Source organism: Danio rerio, chromosome 19, assembly GCF_052040795.2.
Source record: "Danio rerio strain M-AB ecotype USA chromosome 19, GRCz13ab, whole genome shotgun sequence".
In the NCBI taxonomy this organism is placed as follows: Eukaryota; Metazoa; Chordata; class Actinopteri; order Cypriniformes; family Danionidae; genus Danio; species Danio rerio.
Window position 1 is genome coordinate 26,667,634 of NC_141039.2, and position 19,867 is coordinate 26,687,500.

General features: G+C 33.8%; 1 protein-coding gene across 1 annotated transcript; it reads left to right on the top strand.

The window, feature by feature from the left end:
* The first annotated feature begins 3,046 nt into the window (after window positions 1-3,046).
* Window positions 3,047-17,094, top strand: si:dkeyp-92c9.4. Its single transcript, XM_087295801.1, has 8 exons — window positions 3,047-3,199; window positions 4,884-5,065; window positions 5,170-5,243; window positions 6,107-6,249; window positions 9,313-9,473; window positions 10,617-10,775; window positions 12,007-12,077; window positions 16,230-17,094. The coding sequence occupies exons 1-7, from the start codon at window positions 3,115-3,117 to the stop codon at window positions 12,067-12,069; spliced, it is 867 nt and encodes a 288-aa protein (XP_087151927.1). The 5' UTR covers window positions 3,047-3,114; the 3' UTR covers window positions 12,070-12,077; window positions 16,230-17,094.
* The last annotated feature ends 2,773 nt before the right edge of the window (window positions 17,095-19,867 follow it).

Below are 19,867 nucleotides of genomic sequence, written 5' to 3' on the forward strand. Positions count from 1 at the left end.
TCTAGTGTATATCTACCTGTTTACTCATATACACATATTTCACAATTTTACTGAATGTGACTTTTTTATTAAATTAAATTTATTATTAACAGGTAAAGAGTGTACAGTGACCGAAGATTTTTCATCTGTTATAGTAAGCATTGCATAGTATATTACATACAGTATATTTACAGTATATACATAGTGTGTGTTATATTATTAGTTATATTATATATTTTATCAATATTTACTATTTCCCCCTAGTTTTACCCTGTGGATCCCATCAGTTTAAGAAAAAACAATAATGGTGTGTGTGTGTGTGTGTGTGTGTGTGTGTGTGTGTGTGTGTGTGTGTGTGTGTGTTTAAATGTTTTTGTGTCTGAATTATGTTAAACATTGTATGCTAATGTTATAATCAGAAATTTCTTCATGTTTTTCAGGATTACAGTGAAGAGTTATTGAAGGGATTGTAAAGGAGTGCTAGAATATGGCAAATATGATCTTAAAAAAAAAATTGCATCCCCCTTTTACTGTGTAAATGACGAGAATACCAGTGCACAATTCTTCAATTTTAATCTCTACACTTGATATCTTTTGTGCTCTGAGGTGAACATCCATCTTTCAAAAAAAAAAAAAAAAAAAAAAAAAAAAAAAAAAAAAAAAAAAAATATATATATATATATATATATATATATATATATATATATATATATATATAATGTGTGTGTGTGTGTGTGTGTGTGTGTGTGTGTGTGTGTGTGTGTGTGTGTGTGTGTGTGTGCGTGTGTGTGTGTGTGTATACATGTACAGTATACCGTCTTCATAGAAATAAGAAAATAGAAAACGGTTATTTATTTATTTTTTTTTTTTGAGAAAAACATTTCATAAAAAAACTACATCATTTAGTTTTTTTTTGTTGCTATGAAATTGTGATGGGATATGACTGGAGGGTTAAACAAATGAGAACACAACAAAGTAACACTAGTCAAACATTTTATCTTGTCTACCACAAGAGGGCCTTTCAACAGTTTTGAGCTAAATGTATGGTTTCAGTCGTGGTCTGCCCTGCTGCGTACTGTAACTACAGAAATAGTAATAATAAAAGCTATATATTGCTTATTGTGTGCTAAGGCTGACTGGCCGCATTAGCCGGGACGTCCTGTATATTTATTGACTTTTCCAGTCCTCCTTTCCATATTTCTAACAATTTTTTACATAACTGCCCGTTGAAGGCTTTAATGGCAAGCGGAGTCCTCAGCTGTCAGATGTCACTTCACAGCAAAAGGCGCTAATCCCGTCACGTCTGTGTTTTAGAGGCTGTTTGTTCTCTTCATTCATTTTATTCTGATCGGATATAAATCCGATGAAACTGGACAGGTATAATACTTTTTTTGGACAAAATGAATATAAACAAATAAATTATGAGCTGGAAATAAAACCTGTTCTAACTTTTCAGACCTGTGGCCAGGGGGGTTGGGCGGGGTTTGAAAGACCCACCCACACTGACAAAGGTCCAGAATTTTTCCCAAATATGAACTAATTTCTCCTATTTTGACTGCTATGATATATGAAAATAATCCATCGAATAAGGCTTTAAGAACAAATTATTCGTCTGTCGGCTGTTGCTTCGGTGGGACTATAATCTGATGTAAGAGAAGTCTTCTTTCACTACTGTGTTGTTCTTTAAAAGAGAAAACATTTTACAGGTAACTAAATCTAAATCTTGGATCTTATTCCTGAAATAAAAAAGAGCAATAAAAAGGTGTGTAGCACCAGAAGCGGACCATATTAAATTACTTTGAATATATTTTGGCTATTGTTGATATCCAGGAATTTTCAAATGTAATTTTTTTTTTTAACCAAAGAGGCTAGAAAACTTCTGAAGAATTATTATTATTGTATTATTATTATTATTATTACTATTTTTTAATTATTATTTTTTATTGAAATGGCCAAATTGTGACTAAGGACAGTTGAATGTGCTGGCCAGTTTGTTTTTTTTTGTCTAATAAATGATAGTAGGCTACAGTTTTTTTTTCCTTTAAAACTTTAACAGATTGCTATTTTTTCCTAATGATATATCATGTAATACATTTGTATTTTAAAAACTAGTCTTGTTTTAATTTTTTTTAATTGCAATTTTTAGGAAATATTTTTAATACATTGTTTTATTAGTAAAAATGTCACTAAAATGCAGTATTTAAATCTCATAGTTAAAAAGAAACAGAGGCGTATTAAAAAGGTCCACTTTTTGAGAAAAAAAGAACTACTCCTTTTACCAGGCTGGCTACGGGCTTGTGGAGCCAATCCACCTTCTCTTTTAATGTCCAAACGTCAAACTTGTAAACTCTGGGTCAGTTCAATCAACCAGTCAGCACACATTATTTGACATTTCTTCCAAGATTGCAACAAATCCTGTTTCCAACAGGTGTAGTGTGGAACATAAAAACAATCCTCAGTTGATACTTTTGGTTTGGTATTTTACATTCCCGTATTCTTTTTTAGCTTTTGACATGATGGTACACATAAGCAAATTTACATAAAATTTTTTAAATATATATATATTAAGTAATATTGTTTGTAATTTTAGTTTTTACTAAACATTTTCAAAATAAGTTAAATCTTTAATCATGTCTCCACAACAGATTTGTACCATACCAGAACTTTTTGTGTCAGTAAAACTCCCTTAAAAACCAGTATCCTATTGTTTGCTGTGTTTCCATAAGAACACATCCTGTGCAGTGAAGTAACATGCGTATCCATCTGGTAAAGGTGCAGCAAACTATTGTAGATGCTTTAACCCCTGGTCAAACACAGCCTAGTCATAGCACTTTGACGCAAGCAGAATTCTCAGTATAGTGCGTGCAGGTCAAACAATCCATGTTGTTTCTTGTGGAATAACAATGAAAAAGGATGAAGTGAAACAAAAAGATTAAGGTGATTCATCACACGTTACTAACTTTAGGTCCCATAAAGCCACGCCTTCATCCACATTTGATGGACAACTGAAGGTCTGCCCCTGAATAAAAGCTGTGCAAATAAAATATTTTACTTCATTTGCTTCCAGATCACTCGACACAAGATAGTCTATTATTGACGCTGCTCAATCTGAGGAATAACTTCATCATTCAGTGAATGAAATTCAGTTTCTTCAGGATGAAGGTCATTGGATTGCATTACACTGGAGCAGCATTGTGCTTTCTGCTTTTTTCTGCAACAGGTACATTACAACTTTTGTCTTCAATCAAATATCCATGTAAAACACTGACAGTGTGTGAACAAACTGTTAGGAAACTCTTTTTTTACTCTTTTTTTTCCCTAATTTTACACGGGTGGATTGTAGAAATTTTTGAATAATTTATTGTTTCATAAATTATAAAAAGATGCTTACCTGTCACATTGTAATAGGTTAAATGAATAAAAAATAAATAAATAGAAAATATCAGAAAATCAAAAATGCTGGAAAAGATCAATAATGAATAAATAATGAGACAACTCATTAAAAAAGAGTAAACTCACTGTCTTATTTTACACTTTTAGATTGTAGAAATACTGTGGCAATAATTCTTATGTTGCCTTTCATAGGAGATTAAGAATAACCTGTCACAGACTGTATGTGGTAAAAAAGGATGTAACATTTTTTTATAAATTTAAATAGAGTTTTTCAACATCTCATTTAAAGGAATAAATATTTTTATTCAAACAAAAGTGAAGAATTTTTGTTAAAAGAAAAAAAAAAGTATGATATTTTATTTTGTTTAAATGTCTAATTTAAAAACATATGTATACATTTGAATAAACATTTAAATTAATAGACATCCAGAAATAATAATCCAGCACTGTACTGTAAGATTATTGTCAACAAACCGTTTACGAAACACTTCTTAAACTGTAAATAACCTAACAAAATGTCATTTGAAAGAAATTTCTAAATTTTAAATGTAAATAAAGTCAAAAAAGTGTTGTTATAATTGATTCAGTAGTTTTTATTAATAGTTTGAATTATTATTATTTTTTTATGTAATGTTTTTTGGGGTTGAAAGGCTTTGCGATTTATCTAGATTGTTAGTGGAGTTTGTGTGTGTGTGTGTCAGCGATAGCAATGAATTCCCATGAGCAACCTCGCAATAGACTAAACAAAAGAAATTACCCAAAGAGGATAACTTACAATGCAAATTGAATAAAGAATAACAAAAGATTTATTCAATGATTAAGGGAGGGTTTCCAACAAAACTTTAAGAAGGATTCAAGCCAAAACAACAAACAAAAAGTTTTCTAACTTATAGAAAGAAAATAATTAAATCTATAAAAGAAAAGAAAAATACCCCCACTCCCTTACGAACATAAACAAGAGAAAACAATTACAAAAAGAAAAATGGCACCCCCTCTTTACTAACATAATGCCAAATTAGTAAAACAAAGTAAAGAGTCAATAAAGTAGTATTGAAAAATCAAAAGAAAATTCACAACCAAAAAGAGTTTCTTAGGCGAAAACTACATAAGATTGAGAACAGCCCATCGGAACTTAAACAAATTAAAGCTTAATCAACAGACAATGCCTTAAAGGATCAAATAAAAAATGTAAAGCCTCACAAAAGAGCCTCCAAACACACAAAACACGCTGTTCTAGAGGAGACATGCTGCTTAAATGTCTACTGCTCTTCTCATCCTCTAATTAGTGAGCAGTTCATCATTGGCAACAGGTGATGGTCATTATCTCCTATAGAACAGAGAAAGGTTGGAAGAAAGTAAATACAAAACAAAAACAAATATGTCCTGCGACGTAACATTGGAAGAGATCTCATTTTTATGATACAAATGAAATGCATTAATCCTGTAAAAAATGAATTCTGAGTTACCAAATAGTAGATAAGACAGCAATTAAACATGTGGTGTTTGTACAGGTGCCCAGAACCTGAGCATCTTGAACATCATCCAGGGGCTTCAGTCAGAAGCTCAGGTTTACCCCACACCGCTCTACTCCTTTTCCCTTTGCATGGAGATCAACAACCGCATCTTCAATGACTCGCTCCTCAACACGGCCTCACTGTACTACAAGAACATGTACACAGAAGTGACTAATGTTGTAAGTTTTTGCTTTGATCTATTAATGAATGTCAAAACTATTTCTACAGATTACAGCAGTGTAATGTCAGTAGTTGTTTACCTGATCCTGTTTGACCTTTACAGTTGGACATGGCTTTCAACTGCCCCACCTGTTCTACAAAAGACAGCTACAGAGGAGTGAATAGTATGCATTTCAGGTAAACCTCAACTGATTATTATTTTGTCAGTTGGTCTTGAATGACTTTGGATAATTACTATTCATACAACTAATAATAATAAATTAAAAATTGTATTTGCAGATAATAAAATGTAAAATGGTGACCTAATTGTACTTTGTGCGAAATTTTATTCAAAAAATGTAAACTTTACTCACCATTTACTCTAAACTAAGTTAAAAGTAGAAAGTGACTAAGAAAGTGATCACGATTTACTCATTCTTCAAACCTTTTTTCAGTTTTGAACATTGAATGTTGAAAACTGGCAGCCATTGACTTACAAAGTAATTTTGTTTACTACTATGGATGTCAAATGCTATCGGTTTTCAACATTTAAAAAAAAATCCACTCTATATTAGGTGGCCTGATTGCACTGAAATTAAACACTTGATACAATGTACTTATTGTCTAAATACATGTTTTTACATTGTACTTATATGATTGATTAATACCTGCATGCAATTTCATCTGTAACTAATTTCTGTAATTACCTTTGTAATTACATTTTTGACCATCCCTTACACGTAACCCACTTCTAAACCTACACATACCACCAAACCTGTCCCTAACCATAACCATATCCCATCTCGAGAGCACAAGACAGTGTTCTGTAATACATTATGAACACAATAAGTGCATTGTACTTATTCTTTTTTATGCATGTACATATTTTAAGGCCACTTAATATAAAGTGGGACCAAACATTTATTTTATATTTATCAGAAAATTAAATCTTGCTCAGAAAACAACTGTATGCTAATGTTAGCTTCTTTTTTTACTATGGCAATGTTCCTGCGTAATATGTAAAAATCAATTCACAAAATGCTGTTTCTGCTTGATTTCAGTAAGGGGTCTGTGATTGCAAATTGTACCATCCAGTTCCAGACAATTTTTATAAATAATGTTGTCATCAAGCATTTGTTCCTGAACGCCATAGAAAATAAGACTCTACCAAATGGTATGATCATCAACGGACAATACACCAATGGTGAGTATTCATCATAAATCTAGTGTCCATTAAAATCCATTATTCTAACAATTATGTATTATGTATTGCAATCCTGCTTCATGGTTTTATAAATTATTTTATTCAGCTGAGTTCAATTAAAGCTTTCTGGAAATAATGTGTTCTCCTTCGGATGCGGAACTCCAAAGCTATAGTGGAATTAATCCACTTATGGGAATTTTGTTCAGAAAGCCAATTATCTGAATTGTATGAATTGTACAAATACAAAGTCCTTCCCTTCGGGCTCTCTCTGTCTCCAGGGGTCTTCGCCATAAGGTTGCGGACGGTGCCTTAGTGTCCCTTCGACTTGCGGGCATCTGCATACTCAATTATCTTGACAACAGGCTGATTTTAGCCCACTTTCGAGAGCAATTGATTTTGCACAGAGACAAGGTGCATCGGCACTTCCACCTGTTGGGTCACCCGAGAAAAGAGCAAACTCTCCCCCGTGCAGAGGATCTCTTTTCTCACGCTGGAGCTGGACTCGGTCACCATGACAGCGCGCCTCTCTGAAGAGCGTGCTCAGCAAATGCTGAACTGTCTGAGAGAGTTCGACAGCAAAAGAAATCCAGTTGCATTGGCATTTCAATTGTAAAAAGCTGGTGGCACTGTTCCTTGCTCTCCACCGATTTTTTTAGTGCTAGAGCAGCAGCATGTGTTTTCTGTCCCTCAAATATGCATTTCCCCCAGTGAGCCTGCTCATGCAGTTACTGTGAAAGGTCAGGGAGGACGAGGAGCAGGTCTTGCTAGTTGCACCCCACTGGCCCAACCGGACATGGATGTCAGAGCTCTCCCTCCTCGCGACGGACCTACTCTCTCAGGGACAGGGCACCATCTGGCACCCTCACCCCGATCTTTGGAACCTCCACATGTGGTCCTCAGACGCAAGGAAGACTTAGATAACCTACTGATTGCAGTGGTTAATACCATCACTCACGCTAGAGCCCCCTCCACGAGGCGCGCCTATACGCCCTGAAGTGGAGTCTATTCACTGAATGGTGCGTCTCTCGCAAAGAAGACTCCCGAAAACCCCAGATCAGCGTTGTGCTTTCTTTCCTCCAAGAGAAGCTGGAGAGCAGGCTGTCGCCCTCCTCACTCAAGGTTACGTGGCTGCCATATCTGCTCATCATGACGCGGTGGCTAGCAGCACCGTGGGAAGGCATAACCTCATCATCCAGTTCCTCAGAGGCGCTGGGCGAATTTATCCACCCGGCCCCCTTTCATGCCCCCCTCTCATGTCTTGGGATCTCGCCCTCGTTCTCATGAGCCTGTGTACAGATACCTTCGAACCACTCGACTCAGTCTCTTTAAGATTTCTGTCCCTGAAGACAGCTCTGCTGGTTGCATTGGCATCGATTAAGAGGGTCAGGGACCTGGAGGCATTCAGAGTTTTAGATCATCTAAGCAGCTCTTCGTCTGTTATGACGGTCGGCAGCAGGAACGTGCGTTTCGAAACAGAGGTTGGCCCACTGGATAGTAGATGCCATCTCCCTCGCTTACCAGAGCCAGGGCAAGCCGTGTCCCCCAGGAGTGCATGCGCACTCCACTCGGAGGATCACATCCTCTTGAGCGCGTGCACGCGGCACCTTTCTAACAGACATCTGTAGAGCTGCAGGCTGGGCGACACCTAATACATTTGCAAGGTTTTATAATTGCGAGTTAAGCCGGTTTCCTCAAGGGTATTAGGTAACCCTTGGTGATTGAGGAAACAACTCGGTTAAGGTGACGAAACATGCTTGCTGCGCCATTCTCCCTAACACAGAGATATGTGTTTACTTTGTCAGTAAAGTTCCCCTCTTAGGTGAGCCCTGCAGATTCCTCCGAGGCCCCCAGCACTGATTTAGCGGAGGAGCCACTCGCTGGCCCATTACGTTGTACGTCTGCCCTCTGGTCAGCCCGCATTTTTGGGTATAGGTGCCAGCTATACGTGATCCCCACTAGGCGATGCCATATGCTTATTCAGCCACGGTGCAGGTGGACCCTTGTCTTCCCTCTCCGCTAACAATCTTATTATATGCGTACTCCCACTTCTCAGGTCTAGTCCATATACTCTGCCATCATATCTCCCCATTTGGGTAGCAGGTGGCCTCCGCAGGGTCCTCCCCTTTGGGACTGCATGCTTTCCCAATGTACTATCTGTTTAAATTCTTAGAAATTTTCTAGACGCTTGCGGTTACCAAAAATATATATTTAAATCCATAAATCTTCTTTTAAGTGGGATAGGTAAGGGCCAGGGAAGATGTAGGAAGGCCGCACCTCTTTATGATGCAGGTGCGCTCACGTTTGCCTGGCAAACCTTTTATCGGAAGCGGAGGTAAGGTTCAGTCATCATGGTATTTTTCAGACATTTGCCATAAGTTGATTAATTCCACTATAGCTTTGAAGTTCCCCATCCAACGGGCAACGCTCTGGTTACTAAAGTAACCCTCGTTCCCTGAGAAGAGAAATGGAAATGCTATGCTGCATCACCATAATGACTCCCTTAGCTGTAGGTATCAGTCTCTTCAGCTTAAAAAGGATGCCTCATCCTGCTTTCACTATGCTTTTATGCTAAATTGATTGCAACAAGCATCAGGTGCGCAAGCTGACGCTGCCAATTCATTTGGCATTTCATTGGCCCGTTTACATACTCTTTCAGATGATTGGCTTTCTGAACGAAATTCCCATAAGTGGATTAATTCCATTATATCATTTCTGTTCCCCTCCTCAGGTTCTTAACATAAACTAAAATATTTTAAAGAAAGCTGGAAACCAATGACATCCTTAGGAAAAACAAATATTATAGAAGTCCATGATTTTTTAAAATATTATCTTTTGTGTCTAAAAGAAAAAAAAATATGCATGTTTGTAACAAATAGAGTGGAGTAAATGATATAATGTGATAATTATAGCACATATTCTGTGTGTACATGAACCTTTTTATGAAGTACTTCTAAAACCTTACGCAAAACTTTATTTTGATGCTCCCCTTCAAACTATTCAAACAAGTGTTGATGAAACAAATATCATCAGAAAATTCTTAAATGTGTTTATTTCACAATGCAGAAACTGTCACACCTAAATGGCTATTTCAACCATCCACAACTACTTCGGGTTCAGCAAGTTTCTACTCAGGAAGTGGCACTTTTTGGCTTCCTGGTTGGGCCATTGCATTGCTAGTGTTAGCATGCATCTGCATAGTGCTTCTCATCATCATCTTAGTTCTGGTAATTACACTGACATTTCACTTCGTAAACTCACAGGTTTCACAAAATGCACTTAATTGCATTGATTAAGCTTGTAGTGTATTTCAGTTTTTAAAATGAGATGTTTTAATGAACCTGTACTTACAGATAATGTCAAAATGAAATAAATGAGAATTGAATAATAATGAAATATTTTAATAATAACATAAAATAATTGTTTTAATGTATGCCAGACTTTTGTGTAGTTTAACATTTTTTACAGGATAATACAAAGAAGAATCAGATTAACCACACTTTTAACAGCTACATTTATAAAACAGTCTAAACTCAGTAATTAGTAATTTCAAAGGAAGACAAGTTTACTTAGCAGAAACTGATGTGACGTATTGAAGTAATTAATAAGCAAGAAAATGAACTATTGACCTAATTAAGCAAACCATCAAAGTACAACTAAAACAAAACACAAATGTGGCATAAAGTTTTGCCATACTTTACAGAATTACACTTAATCTGGTGTGCTAACTAACCAATTGAAGCACATGTACTGCCATTGATAATAATTTTAATGGTAGTGTGTTATTCCTTTTTAAATCTACAATAAATAGAAATATTTAAATAAACAATATAACATGTTTCAATACAAGAAATGACATTAAAATAAAAGTTTTCCATAAATGTCAGCACACTTCAACCATATATCACAGAGCAAAAGAGTTAATATATAATTTAATTCATGTACTTTTTACTAAAAAGTAATTACATATATAATAAACATAAACTGTTACATTCTGAAAACATCACACTTTGTTAGGATTTAAAAGAATAGTTGACACACAAATTAAAATTTACTTCAAGTTTATTCACCCTCAAGTGGTTTCCAACCTATTTTATTTCTTCTGTTGAACACAAAAGAAGATATTTTAAGGAATGTAGCCTTTGAGTTCGTATTATGGATATTAATAGCTAACAGTGTCCAACATGGCTCAACAGAAGAAAGAAATAGACTTATAAAGGTTCAGAACAAATGAGTAAATGGTGAGTAAATTTTCATTTGTGGGTGAACTATCCACTGTAATGAACAAGTTTTCTTTTTAAAAGCTTGGTAATGTGATGACAGAAGAAGTGGTGATATTGTTTACCATAATCTCATTTTCATCTTTCCAGATATGCTGTTGTTGGTGTTGTAGGAGAAAAGAGAAAAAGGAAGAAACACCAACACCAACAACTGTAACACCTTATGAGAGAACATCATTCAAAGAGCATCTTGCTAATCCCACATACATGTCACACACACCTGAGAGGAACCCAAACTACCCGACTTTTGTAAGATCATCACTATCACTCAACACTTGATTGATTTTAAGTCCAGTTAAAGAAACACTCCCCTTTATTTGAAAATAGACTTATTTCACAACTTCCCTAGATATAAACAGCAGAATATTTTTGAATTAATTAAGCCAATCAATGTCTGGCAGGAGCACTTTTAGCTTATAGTTTAGGGCAGATAATTGAATCAGATTAGATTGGATTACAATTCATAACTTTTTGATTTAGTGGCTAATTTGTATGAATTTCTACAATCTCATTCGTACAATTTAGTATGGTTTGCTTATACACAATGATGGCTTTAAGGGTCATACATTTTTATACGACTGAACTTATACGAATTGGTACGATTTAGCCACTAAACTGACAAAATGTAAAATAGTTACATTCCTCATGAGATCAGGCTGGGAAATCGTCTAACTTCCATCAACATAATTTGACCACCCATTTATTCAGGAAGTTTGTAAATTGGATGTTACATACAGTAGTTGCTGACTTTTTTCAGGTAATGCATAATATCATTGTGCCTGCTGCAACAATGGTACTGCAGCAAAGTTCAATGAATATTATGATGTAAGTTTAGTTTTCATTTTCTGTTGGTTATAGTACAATTAAAACTACATAAGAGTTAAGCTTTAAATATGAATATTATAGAAACTCTATGGTGATTTTGAGTGAGATGATAATGGTCTAATTCAATTTAATTATTTATGCTAAGCTAAGCTAAAAGAGCTCTTGCCAGACACCGAGATTGGCTGAATGGATTCAAAAATTGTGAAACTCAACTATATAACTCTTGGGAATTTATAAAATTAGCATTTAAAAAATATTTTACATCTATTCGGACTCATTCTATGATTCAGATTTTCAAATTTAAAGAACTTTTTGTTTTTATCAAAATTTTTTAAATTAATAATTCATGTATTAGAGTGGTCTGGCTGCAGACTTGGTGCAGATGTAATTTGAGCTGCATCCAATGCTTTTTAATGAGCTCACCTATCCATACCCCTCACAGTGACATCATTAGCTCCATTGAGTGTATTGTGTCTGACATTGCATCTCAGAGTGATGCAATCTCAGCTTGCATCATAAAGGCTGCATCCAGATACTATTTAAGAATCCAAAGGCATCTTGACTGAGATTTAAATTCATTATTATCAATATATAAGATGCTTGATTCTTTTACAACTGAATAATGTAAACATTTACTACATTGCTTCTTGAACAGGGAGAACCAGGCATTCAACATGGCAACCAAAATGGGATCTACATGATGAACCCACAGAGATGATAGGAGAGGTATATATGAATGCTTAATCATTATTGGCAATCATTAGTTACACATTATATATGTGCTATTGTACTTAAGCATTGAGATCATTATGTACACTGTAAAAAGGGATTAGTTACTGTAAAAAGTAAGTAAACCTATTGCCTTAAAATTAAATAGTTGACCACTTAAAAAAGTGAGTAAACCCATTGTAACTTGGAACTGTTAAGTGGACATAAAATAATTTTTACAATTATGCACATTTTATTTAATTCATTTTTGGGCTTAAAATAAAGTTTGCATTTGTCAAAAAAAAAAAAAAAATTTTTTTTACTTTTAATATTATTAAAATATTTTTAGGAAAATACTTGTATCATGATGATGATGATGATGATGGATAACCTTTTAAATAACATTTTTATTAAAGCAAAAATTTTCCCAAGCTCATCTAGAAAACCAAGGTTTATATTCAAAAGGACTAATAGGTTTGCCTATGATGGAGTCTTACAGGTACTTGCATAGCTGACGTAGACTAGATCTATTCAATTTGAACAATGGCGCAGCAACATCACAATGCTGATTAAATACATAAACTGGGTTAGTTAACATGCACTGAAGCCCTCCATTCACCAGTCTGTTTACCATTCTGACCCTAATGCTTGCATAATGTCATAACACAAAGATTGGATCTAATGCTATAGTAAACATATTTTATAAAGCTACCATTCAATTAGGATTAAACACAATGTATTCAGTTCATTTACATATGATTAAAATGTTCCTGCAGTGTCAAATCATGAAAGGCAATGATTCATAGTGATCGCTGGGAAAGGTTATATTGCTTTAAACTCAACTCATGTTTTAAGTGTAGTGTAATTATTTGATGTTGTGTAAATGTTAATTGTTTTCTTTAATCAACAATATAACAAAATAGGCACATAAAGATTTTTAACAATATTTTATGCATCTTAACAGTAAATTAATCTATTCATTTTCCAAATTGCTTGTTTTGTGTTAAGTCATGATATATATATATATATATATATATATATATATATATATATATATATATATATATATATATAGTCAAAATTTGTCGAAATCTTGTAATGAAATGAGTTTCAGCAAAAGCGCATAAACTACTTTTAATGTAACAGCAAGTAGGTGCTGTGCAAGTAAACCTTACTCCTCTGACCTGTAAAACGTGCTCTAGGGACAGACATTAGAGGCCATGGTCTTTAGCCTCCTTGGTAGAGCAACTGACTTTCATGTAGAAGGTCGCTGTTTCAATACCAGATCGAAGCGGGTTGGGTTGCGTAGGACTTAAAAGTTATAGTTCACTCAAAAGTTTTAATTTTATGACCAATTACTCACCCTTGCATGGTTTTAATCCTCTATGCGTCTCTTTCTTTCTGCTGAACACACAGACACACGCATACACATATATGAGGAAAAATATTTTAAAATATGTTCAAAACTAATAAATATCTAGTAGTGAGGGAAAACACACTGGATGTCAATATGTTTCTGGCATTATTCAATATATATATCTGGTTCTCGAATCTGATTGGCTGATAGCCGTGATATATTTAAATAATATCAGCACCCGTACAGCCTCTTTACCATTTGTGTATTACTTCGTCCACATACAGCCAGCAACAAGTAGACACTACAGATCTAAAGTGTCGTTAGAATCTTTAAAAGATACTTGCTCTGCTGTTTAACTGTCAGCTTATGATTTGAATCCAACACGGAACAAAGTAGTTCCTTATACAAAAGGGTTTTTGAGACTCTCCATGTTTGATTTGGATTTTATATAAACAATTATGCTGTCAAACAGTTGTATAAACGCAATATCACACTCGTAGCACTGTGATATGGCTGTATATTGGCACTGGTGGGGGGCACTAAGGCACTCGGTAATATATATATATATATATATATATATATATATATATATATATATATATATATATATATATATATATATATATATATATATATATATATATATATATATATATTTATATAAATTTGTGTTTAGCAGAGGAAAGAAACTCAAATAGTTTTGAAACAAGTTGAGGGTGAATAAATGGTGATAGAATTTTATTATAATTTTGATGAGCAATCCATTTTAGGAAGAATTTTTTTAAATGAAAAGCAATATCTTATATAAACTCACTCACTTTCCTTTAGTTTTTCCTTTACTCACTTATTCCCTGCTATATCAGGGGTTGCCACAGTGGATTGAACCACACCCTGGCACATGTTTTCTTCCCTCAACATCATATGTATATATTTTTTAAATCCACATAGCAGAAGAATCATGTTTTTTATGTGTTTCACTTTTCTTTCTTCATCACTAAGCAATAATAATAGTGTTGTCACATATAAATAGCCTAATCAATTGTAGCCAATAATGTCATGGTATATTTGTCATAGTACAATAACATCCAGTGTTGTGCATTTAGTATAGTTAGAGCAAAGAAGTCAAATGGAAAAAAGAAATAAATTAGAAGGTACACAACAAACAGTAAAACATTCGATGGTATGTTAAAATGGGACAACTTCCTTAAAAATGTTGCTTATATTTATTGCTTATATGAGTGTATAGTGCAGCATGGTGTAAACAGCAGCATGGTGGCGCAGTGGGTAGCACAATCGCCTCACAGCAAGAAGGTCGCTGGTTCGACCCTCGCATGGGTCAGTTGGTGTTCTGTGTGGAGTTTGCATGTTCTCTCCATGTTTGTGTGGGTTTCCTCTGGGTGCATGCTTCAAAAACATGCAGTATAGGTGAACTGGGTAAGCTACATTGTCCGTAGCATAGTGAATGTGCATATGGATGTTTCCCAGGGATCGGTTGCAGCTGCGTAACATATGCTGGATAAGTTCATTCAGCTATGGCGACCCTAGATTAATAGGGGGACAAAACAAAAAGTTCGGTCTAATTGTTAAAGATGCTTAAAAGAAATCGTTGGAGAGAGTTGGAAGAATGAGTGCTTTTAACCTTCAGAAACAGTCTAAAGACTCTGTCCTGGTTTGAGAGTGCATTTCTGCCAGTGCTGTTGGCAAAACTGTTTAAATTGATGGGATTGTGAATACTGAAAGGTACAGGTTTGAACCCATTATGAAACTCCTTCCAGAAATCACCTCATTAGAAATGATTTTAGTTTTTAGCAAGATAATTGTCCTTATCACACTTTATTGCAGTGGAATTATTTGTAAAAGAGAAAAAAACAGCTGATAAAATAAATACAGCCATGATATGGCCTCCACAGACTCCAGACCTAAATATTACAGAAGCGAAAGAAAGGTTTGACACAAATAAAATTATTTTTTTTTATTTTGATCAATTGTCATTTTCTAAAAAAACAACAACTTCCTTCATTGAAACAAATAGGTTGTGAGTCAAAATAAATATATAATTGCACTTTTTTCCTCCTTAAATTATGTAATGTTACAAAAAGAGGCATGCAGTCATGATTGTGTTCTTGCGGTTGGGTTTGGCCAGGATTGTGGCTCCAGATCATGATGACAGCTTGGGCCAGGTTGGGATATTTTGGCTCTAATTTTATGTAGTGATAGAAAGTAAAGATGCTTTGACCATCATTTTTACATTCCATTTATATATCAATGTACTACAGCATCACATATGCAAATATAGCACAAGTCACTGTGATTTCATTGGCTGTTTTGCTTGCTAACATGGTCAAACTTTATGTGATTAAATTCCACACATTCATTTAAAGACTTCTGGCCCTGATGGCCTTTTATACCAAACATCATGTCACCACACACTCATATCCTGGTGCATTTACATTGTATAACTGCAATAAAAGTACAGGGAGTGGCTAAGCTATTAAAACTCACCCTTGACATGCCAGTTATATTGTTATAGTTCACACATAGTTTACAATACAAAGATTACTTCGTATAGTGCTCCTCTGACATGATTCATCATTGTTAACATTCAAAATAATAAAATGTAAACAGCAGAAACTGCTTTAAGGCAGTGGCGTAGCATTGAGCTTTGGCTAAACACAGATCTTTTTTCAGTGTTTTTCAGGGACATCACACTCTAAAAATGTGAGGTTGTTTCAAAACTTAAATTTGGCTTAAATATGGGCTTATTTGACCCAATTTGGCTACAGATATGACAAATAATGTTGTCTTTGTTTCAGAGCCATGGTGAAGCAGATGCTGTACAGGTTCAAGATTGTAAAGCAGTTTTTCTGACAGAAGATGCTGGTCTCTTCTAAAGGATTATAAATGTGGACTTGTCATCATTACCATGTGTTATATAAGTATTATACTCAACAGTGGATGGAAACGTATTTATTTCTCTACTATTTAAGATTTGCAGATAGTGGGATTTGGGTCTGTAAAATTTCGATTTTCTTTTTCAGCTTAACAGAAGTCAGACTAGGGATAGTTGATATGCTTTATTTTAAAAACATTTCTCATGAGAGGTTTATTTTTTGTTTTGTTTTTTTAAACAAGGCCTCTGAAATTAAAAAGAAGAATATATTGCATAACACATCTGTATGTGCTACAAATGGAGTCAGTCACATTTCAGTAAGATTTCAAATTAAATGATTTATGAAGCAGTAATGGCATTAAAATTGATTAAACATTAAACTGAGCTATAACCTAAGCCTATTTTAGCCATCAAGAACTGCTATCAAAAATAGATATAGATCAATTAAACTTCATGCAAAAGAGATGCGACAGTCACATTAATCTGTTACAACTTCCACTGGTCTCATATAGGCTCAAAATAAAAGGCAGGGCTCTCTTAAATGTGTATGTTCTGATACTATGATACAGTATGGGGGTCGCCAAAAAACCCTCCTACAAATTGCAAGGTTATCAATTCATCTTTTCACTTAAATAATTCATATTCATTATGGTCATATACACTCATTTACACTTTCCCTAGGAAGAACTGTTGAAATATTGAATGCAAGATACTGTATAAATCTTTAGCGAAACCACATATTACCAAGTACATTATAAAGAAATAAACAACACACAATGCATAATGAACATGTGTAATTTTTGTTGTTCTTGATTACTGCAGCACTGTAATAATGCAGTCAAAATGAGGCTGTGTAGTCCCTTTTAGTTTTTTCCCCAAAAGCTTTTTTCCACATAATAAATAAACCCTTTTTTATCATTCTTACGGAATAGGAAGAATCCTAGAACCTGCGAGGAGCTTCTTGAAAGACACAGATCCGGTTAAGTGCTTCCTAATTTTATAAGTTACTACTGGGCTGCTAACCCCCAAAAGATTGTTAGTTGGAATAATATGTCTGAGGTTGATTGATGTAAAACTGAAGCAAATACTTCTACATCACTTTCTACATTGATAACAACGAAGTTACCATTTTCTCCCATTAAATATTCTTCAAACCCTGTTATATGCTCTACACTCAAGATATGGTCCCAAGACAGAAGAAAAAACTAACCGATTTTTCTATGCTAAGCCCTGTATGTAATAACCATTTGTTCCCTAAATAGATTTCACATGTTTTCTGTGGCAGAAGGAATGGTTGGCCAAATTTAGACAACTACTTCTAGACAACACCTTCACTAATTTTAGTGACCTGACCTCTCTATAAAATTCTAATTGTCACATTCCAATCTATTTTATTAATTTCAAGCTTGACACTTTATTTGAGATCAGAGCTCAACTTTTCCTGACCTGCCACCAGCTTCAATGCTGGATATATTCTACAGTGTCCTACTGCTCTTAAATGTCAAATTGCAGCAATATACATGATTATTGTGTCTTCAAATGATGCTTTAATTTATAGAATTAAAGGAAAGTGTATACGACATTGGAACTGAAATACCTGATGAAATAATGAATGCGGCTCTGAGTAGAGTAAATGGATTCACTTCCTGCACACGCCTCAGTCTTATACAATTTAAAATGATTCATTATGCCTACACAAAGTGTAGACCCTCAAAAATATATCCTGATACTCATGAGGTGTGTGATTGATGTAAATGTGACAAGGCTGACTTTCCATATGGTCTGGGCTTGTCAAAAGTTGAGTGACTATTAGACACAAATATTTAAAACACTAAATGATGTCTTTAATTTAGAAATAAAAGTTTGGTGTACCAGAACACAAAATATCATTGACAAACAAGGAAAAAAATGTTATCACCTTTGCTACTTTATTAGTGAGAAGAATATTACTTGAGTGGAAATTAGCAGCTCCATCTAAAGCTTCAATGTGGATGTGTGATTCATGATATTTGAAATGGTTAAAATGATCTATTTAATAAAGGATCTGTCCAAAAATGTTATGAGACATGGCAACCTATGATCACATATTTTGGAAAAAACAATGAAGACTCTGCTCTTTAACGGATTTATATAAAGAAATCTTAGCAAAAAGGTTTAAATGTGATCATCAATATTGTTTGGTTTTACATTTATGTAAAAGACCACTAGAAATATATCAGATTATTGATTTGTATTATCATGTGTAGGTATATATATATATATATATATATATATATATATATATATATATATATATATATATATATATATATATATATATATATATATATATATATATATTACAATTGGTGTTGTCTAATTGTAAATGTGTGTGTGTGTGTGTGTGTGTGTGTGTGTGTGTGTGTGTGTGTGTGTGTGCGTGTGTGTGTGTGTGTGTGTTTTAAACAAAAGCTTCTATTAGTTATATATCAGTTATTTATTGGCAGGTTACATAAAAGAAAACCTTGTACAGAAAACCAGAGCAAATCACTAGAAGAGAGTAATAATTTCTATATTCTACAATCAATGTTTATAGGTTCATTATCTTCAAATCCCATTTTATTATCACATCATTAACAGCATTTAGTACTTATTCATTTGTTTATTTCTGCAAACATTTAACCCCAAACATCAACGGATAAGAGTTTTGATTTACAAAATTAGTTTTATTCTAGAATTTTTATGTCACAAGAAATAACCTCATGAAAAAACGGATCTTACTGACGATTATACTTATGCAAATACTTTTGCATTAGATGGGTTGACTTGTCACCATTTCTATTCACAAAACAATTACAAGAAACACTATATAAATATAAAAAAATGCAATGTTAAAATGTTGAAGAATTTATTGAGTTTATCTATTTTGTTTAATAAATTCATTTAGTATAAAGAATTGTTTAAACCTGGTTGTTAATAAAAACTTGTGGTCTTGGGTTCATGTTTGATTTCCAGGCTAAAAGTCAGAGGTGTGGCACCTTTTTTCTATATTTAGTATCAGTTTTGCTTCACAGGCTGATCAGAAAAAAAACAAGTCATTATTTGTGGATCATTAATCAGAGAGGATTACATTTAAACAACTATCTTTAGAAAAACACTTATGGGAGCAAGAAGTTTTTTGTGTGCAGTTTTGACCCCTTGTGGATTTTTAATTGTGTTGAATGTTTACTTGTGTACTACAGATGTAAAAAGTATGCTAAAAATTATAGTTAAGTATAATGCAATATTAATTACATATATTAATACATGTAATATTAATTACATGAATACTACTTAGGTGTCACTGAGAAGAGTTCAGTTTCTTATACAAATGCACTTTTATTTTTTAAAAAACCTTAACTGTTGATGTATTTACTAAAATTTGAAATCATTCCCTTTATTTATTTATTTATTTAATTTTTTTGGGTATAATTTTAAAGAGTAATGTGCTGATCTTAATGCATTAAATTCCAACTTGATAATTTCAAACATGTTCTTTGGAATGTGTGAATGCAGCCATCACAAATTCGAATGCAATTTATT

What these genes read in the sequence shown, in the direction of transcription:
- si:dkeyp-92c9.4 (XM_087295801.1), top strand. Translation starts at nt 3,115, where the DNA reads ATGAAATTCAGTTTCTTCAGGATGAAGGTCATTGGATTGCATTACACT. An exon ending in GTGAATAGTATGCATTTCAG is followed by an intron (nt 5,244 to 6,106) that starts GTAAACCTCAAC and finishes GCTTGATTTCAG; the next exon opens with TAAGGGGTCTGTGATTGCAA. An exon ending in CAACGGACAATACACCAATG is followed by an intron (nt 6,250 to 9,312) that starts GTGAGTATTCAT and finishes TTCACAATGCAG; the next exon opens with AAACTGTCACACCTAAATGG.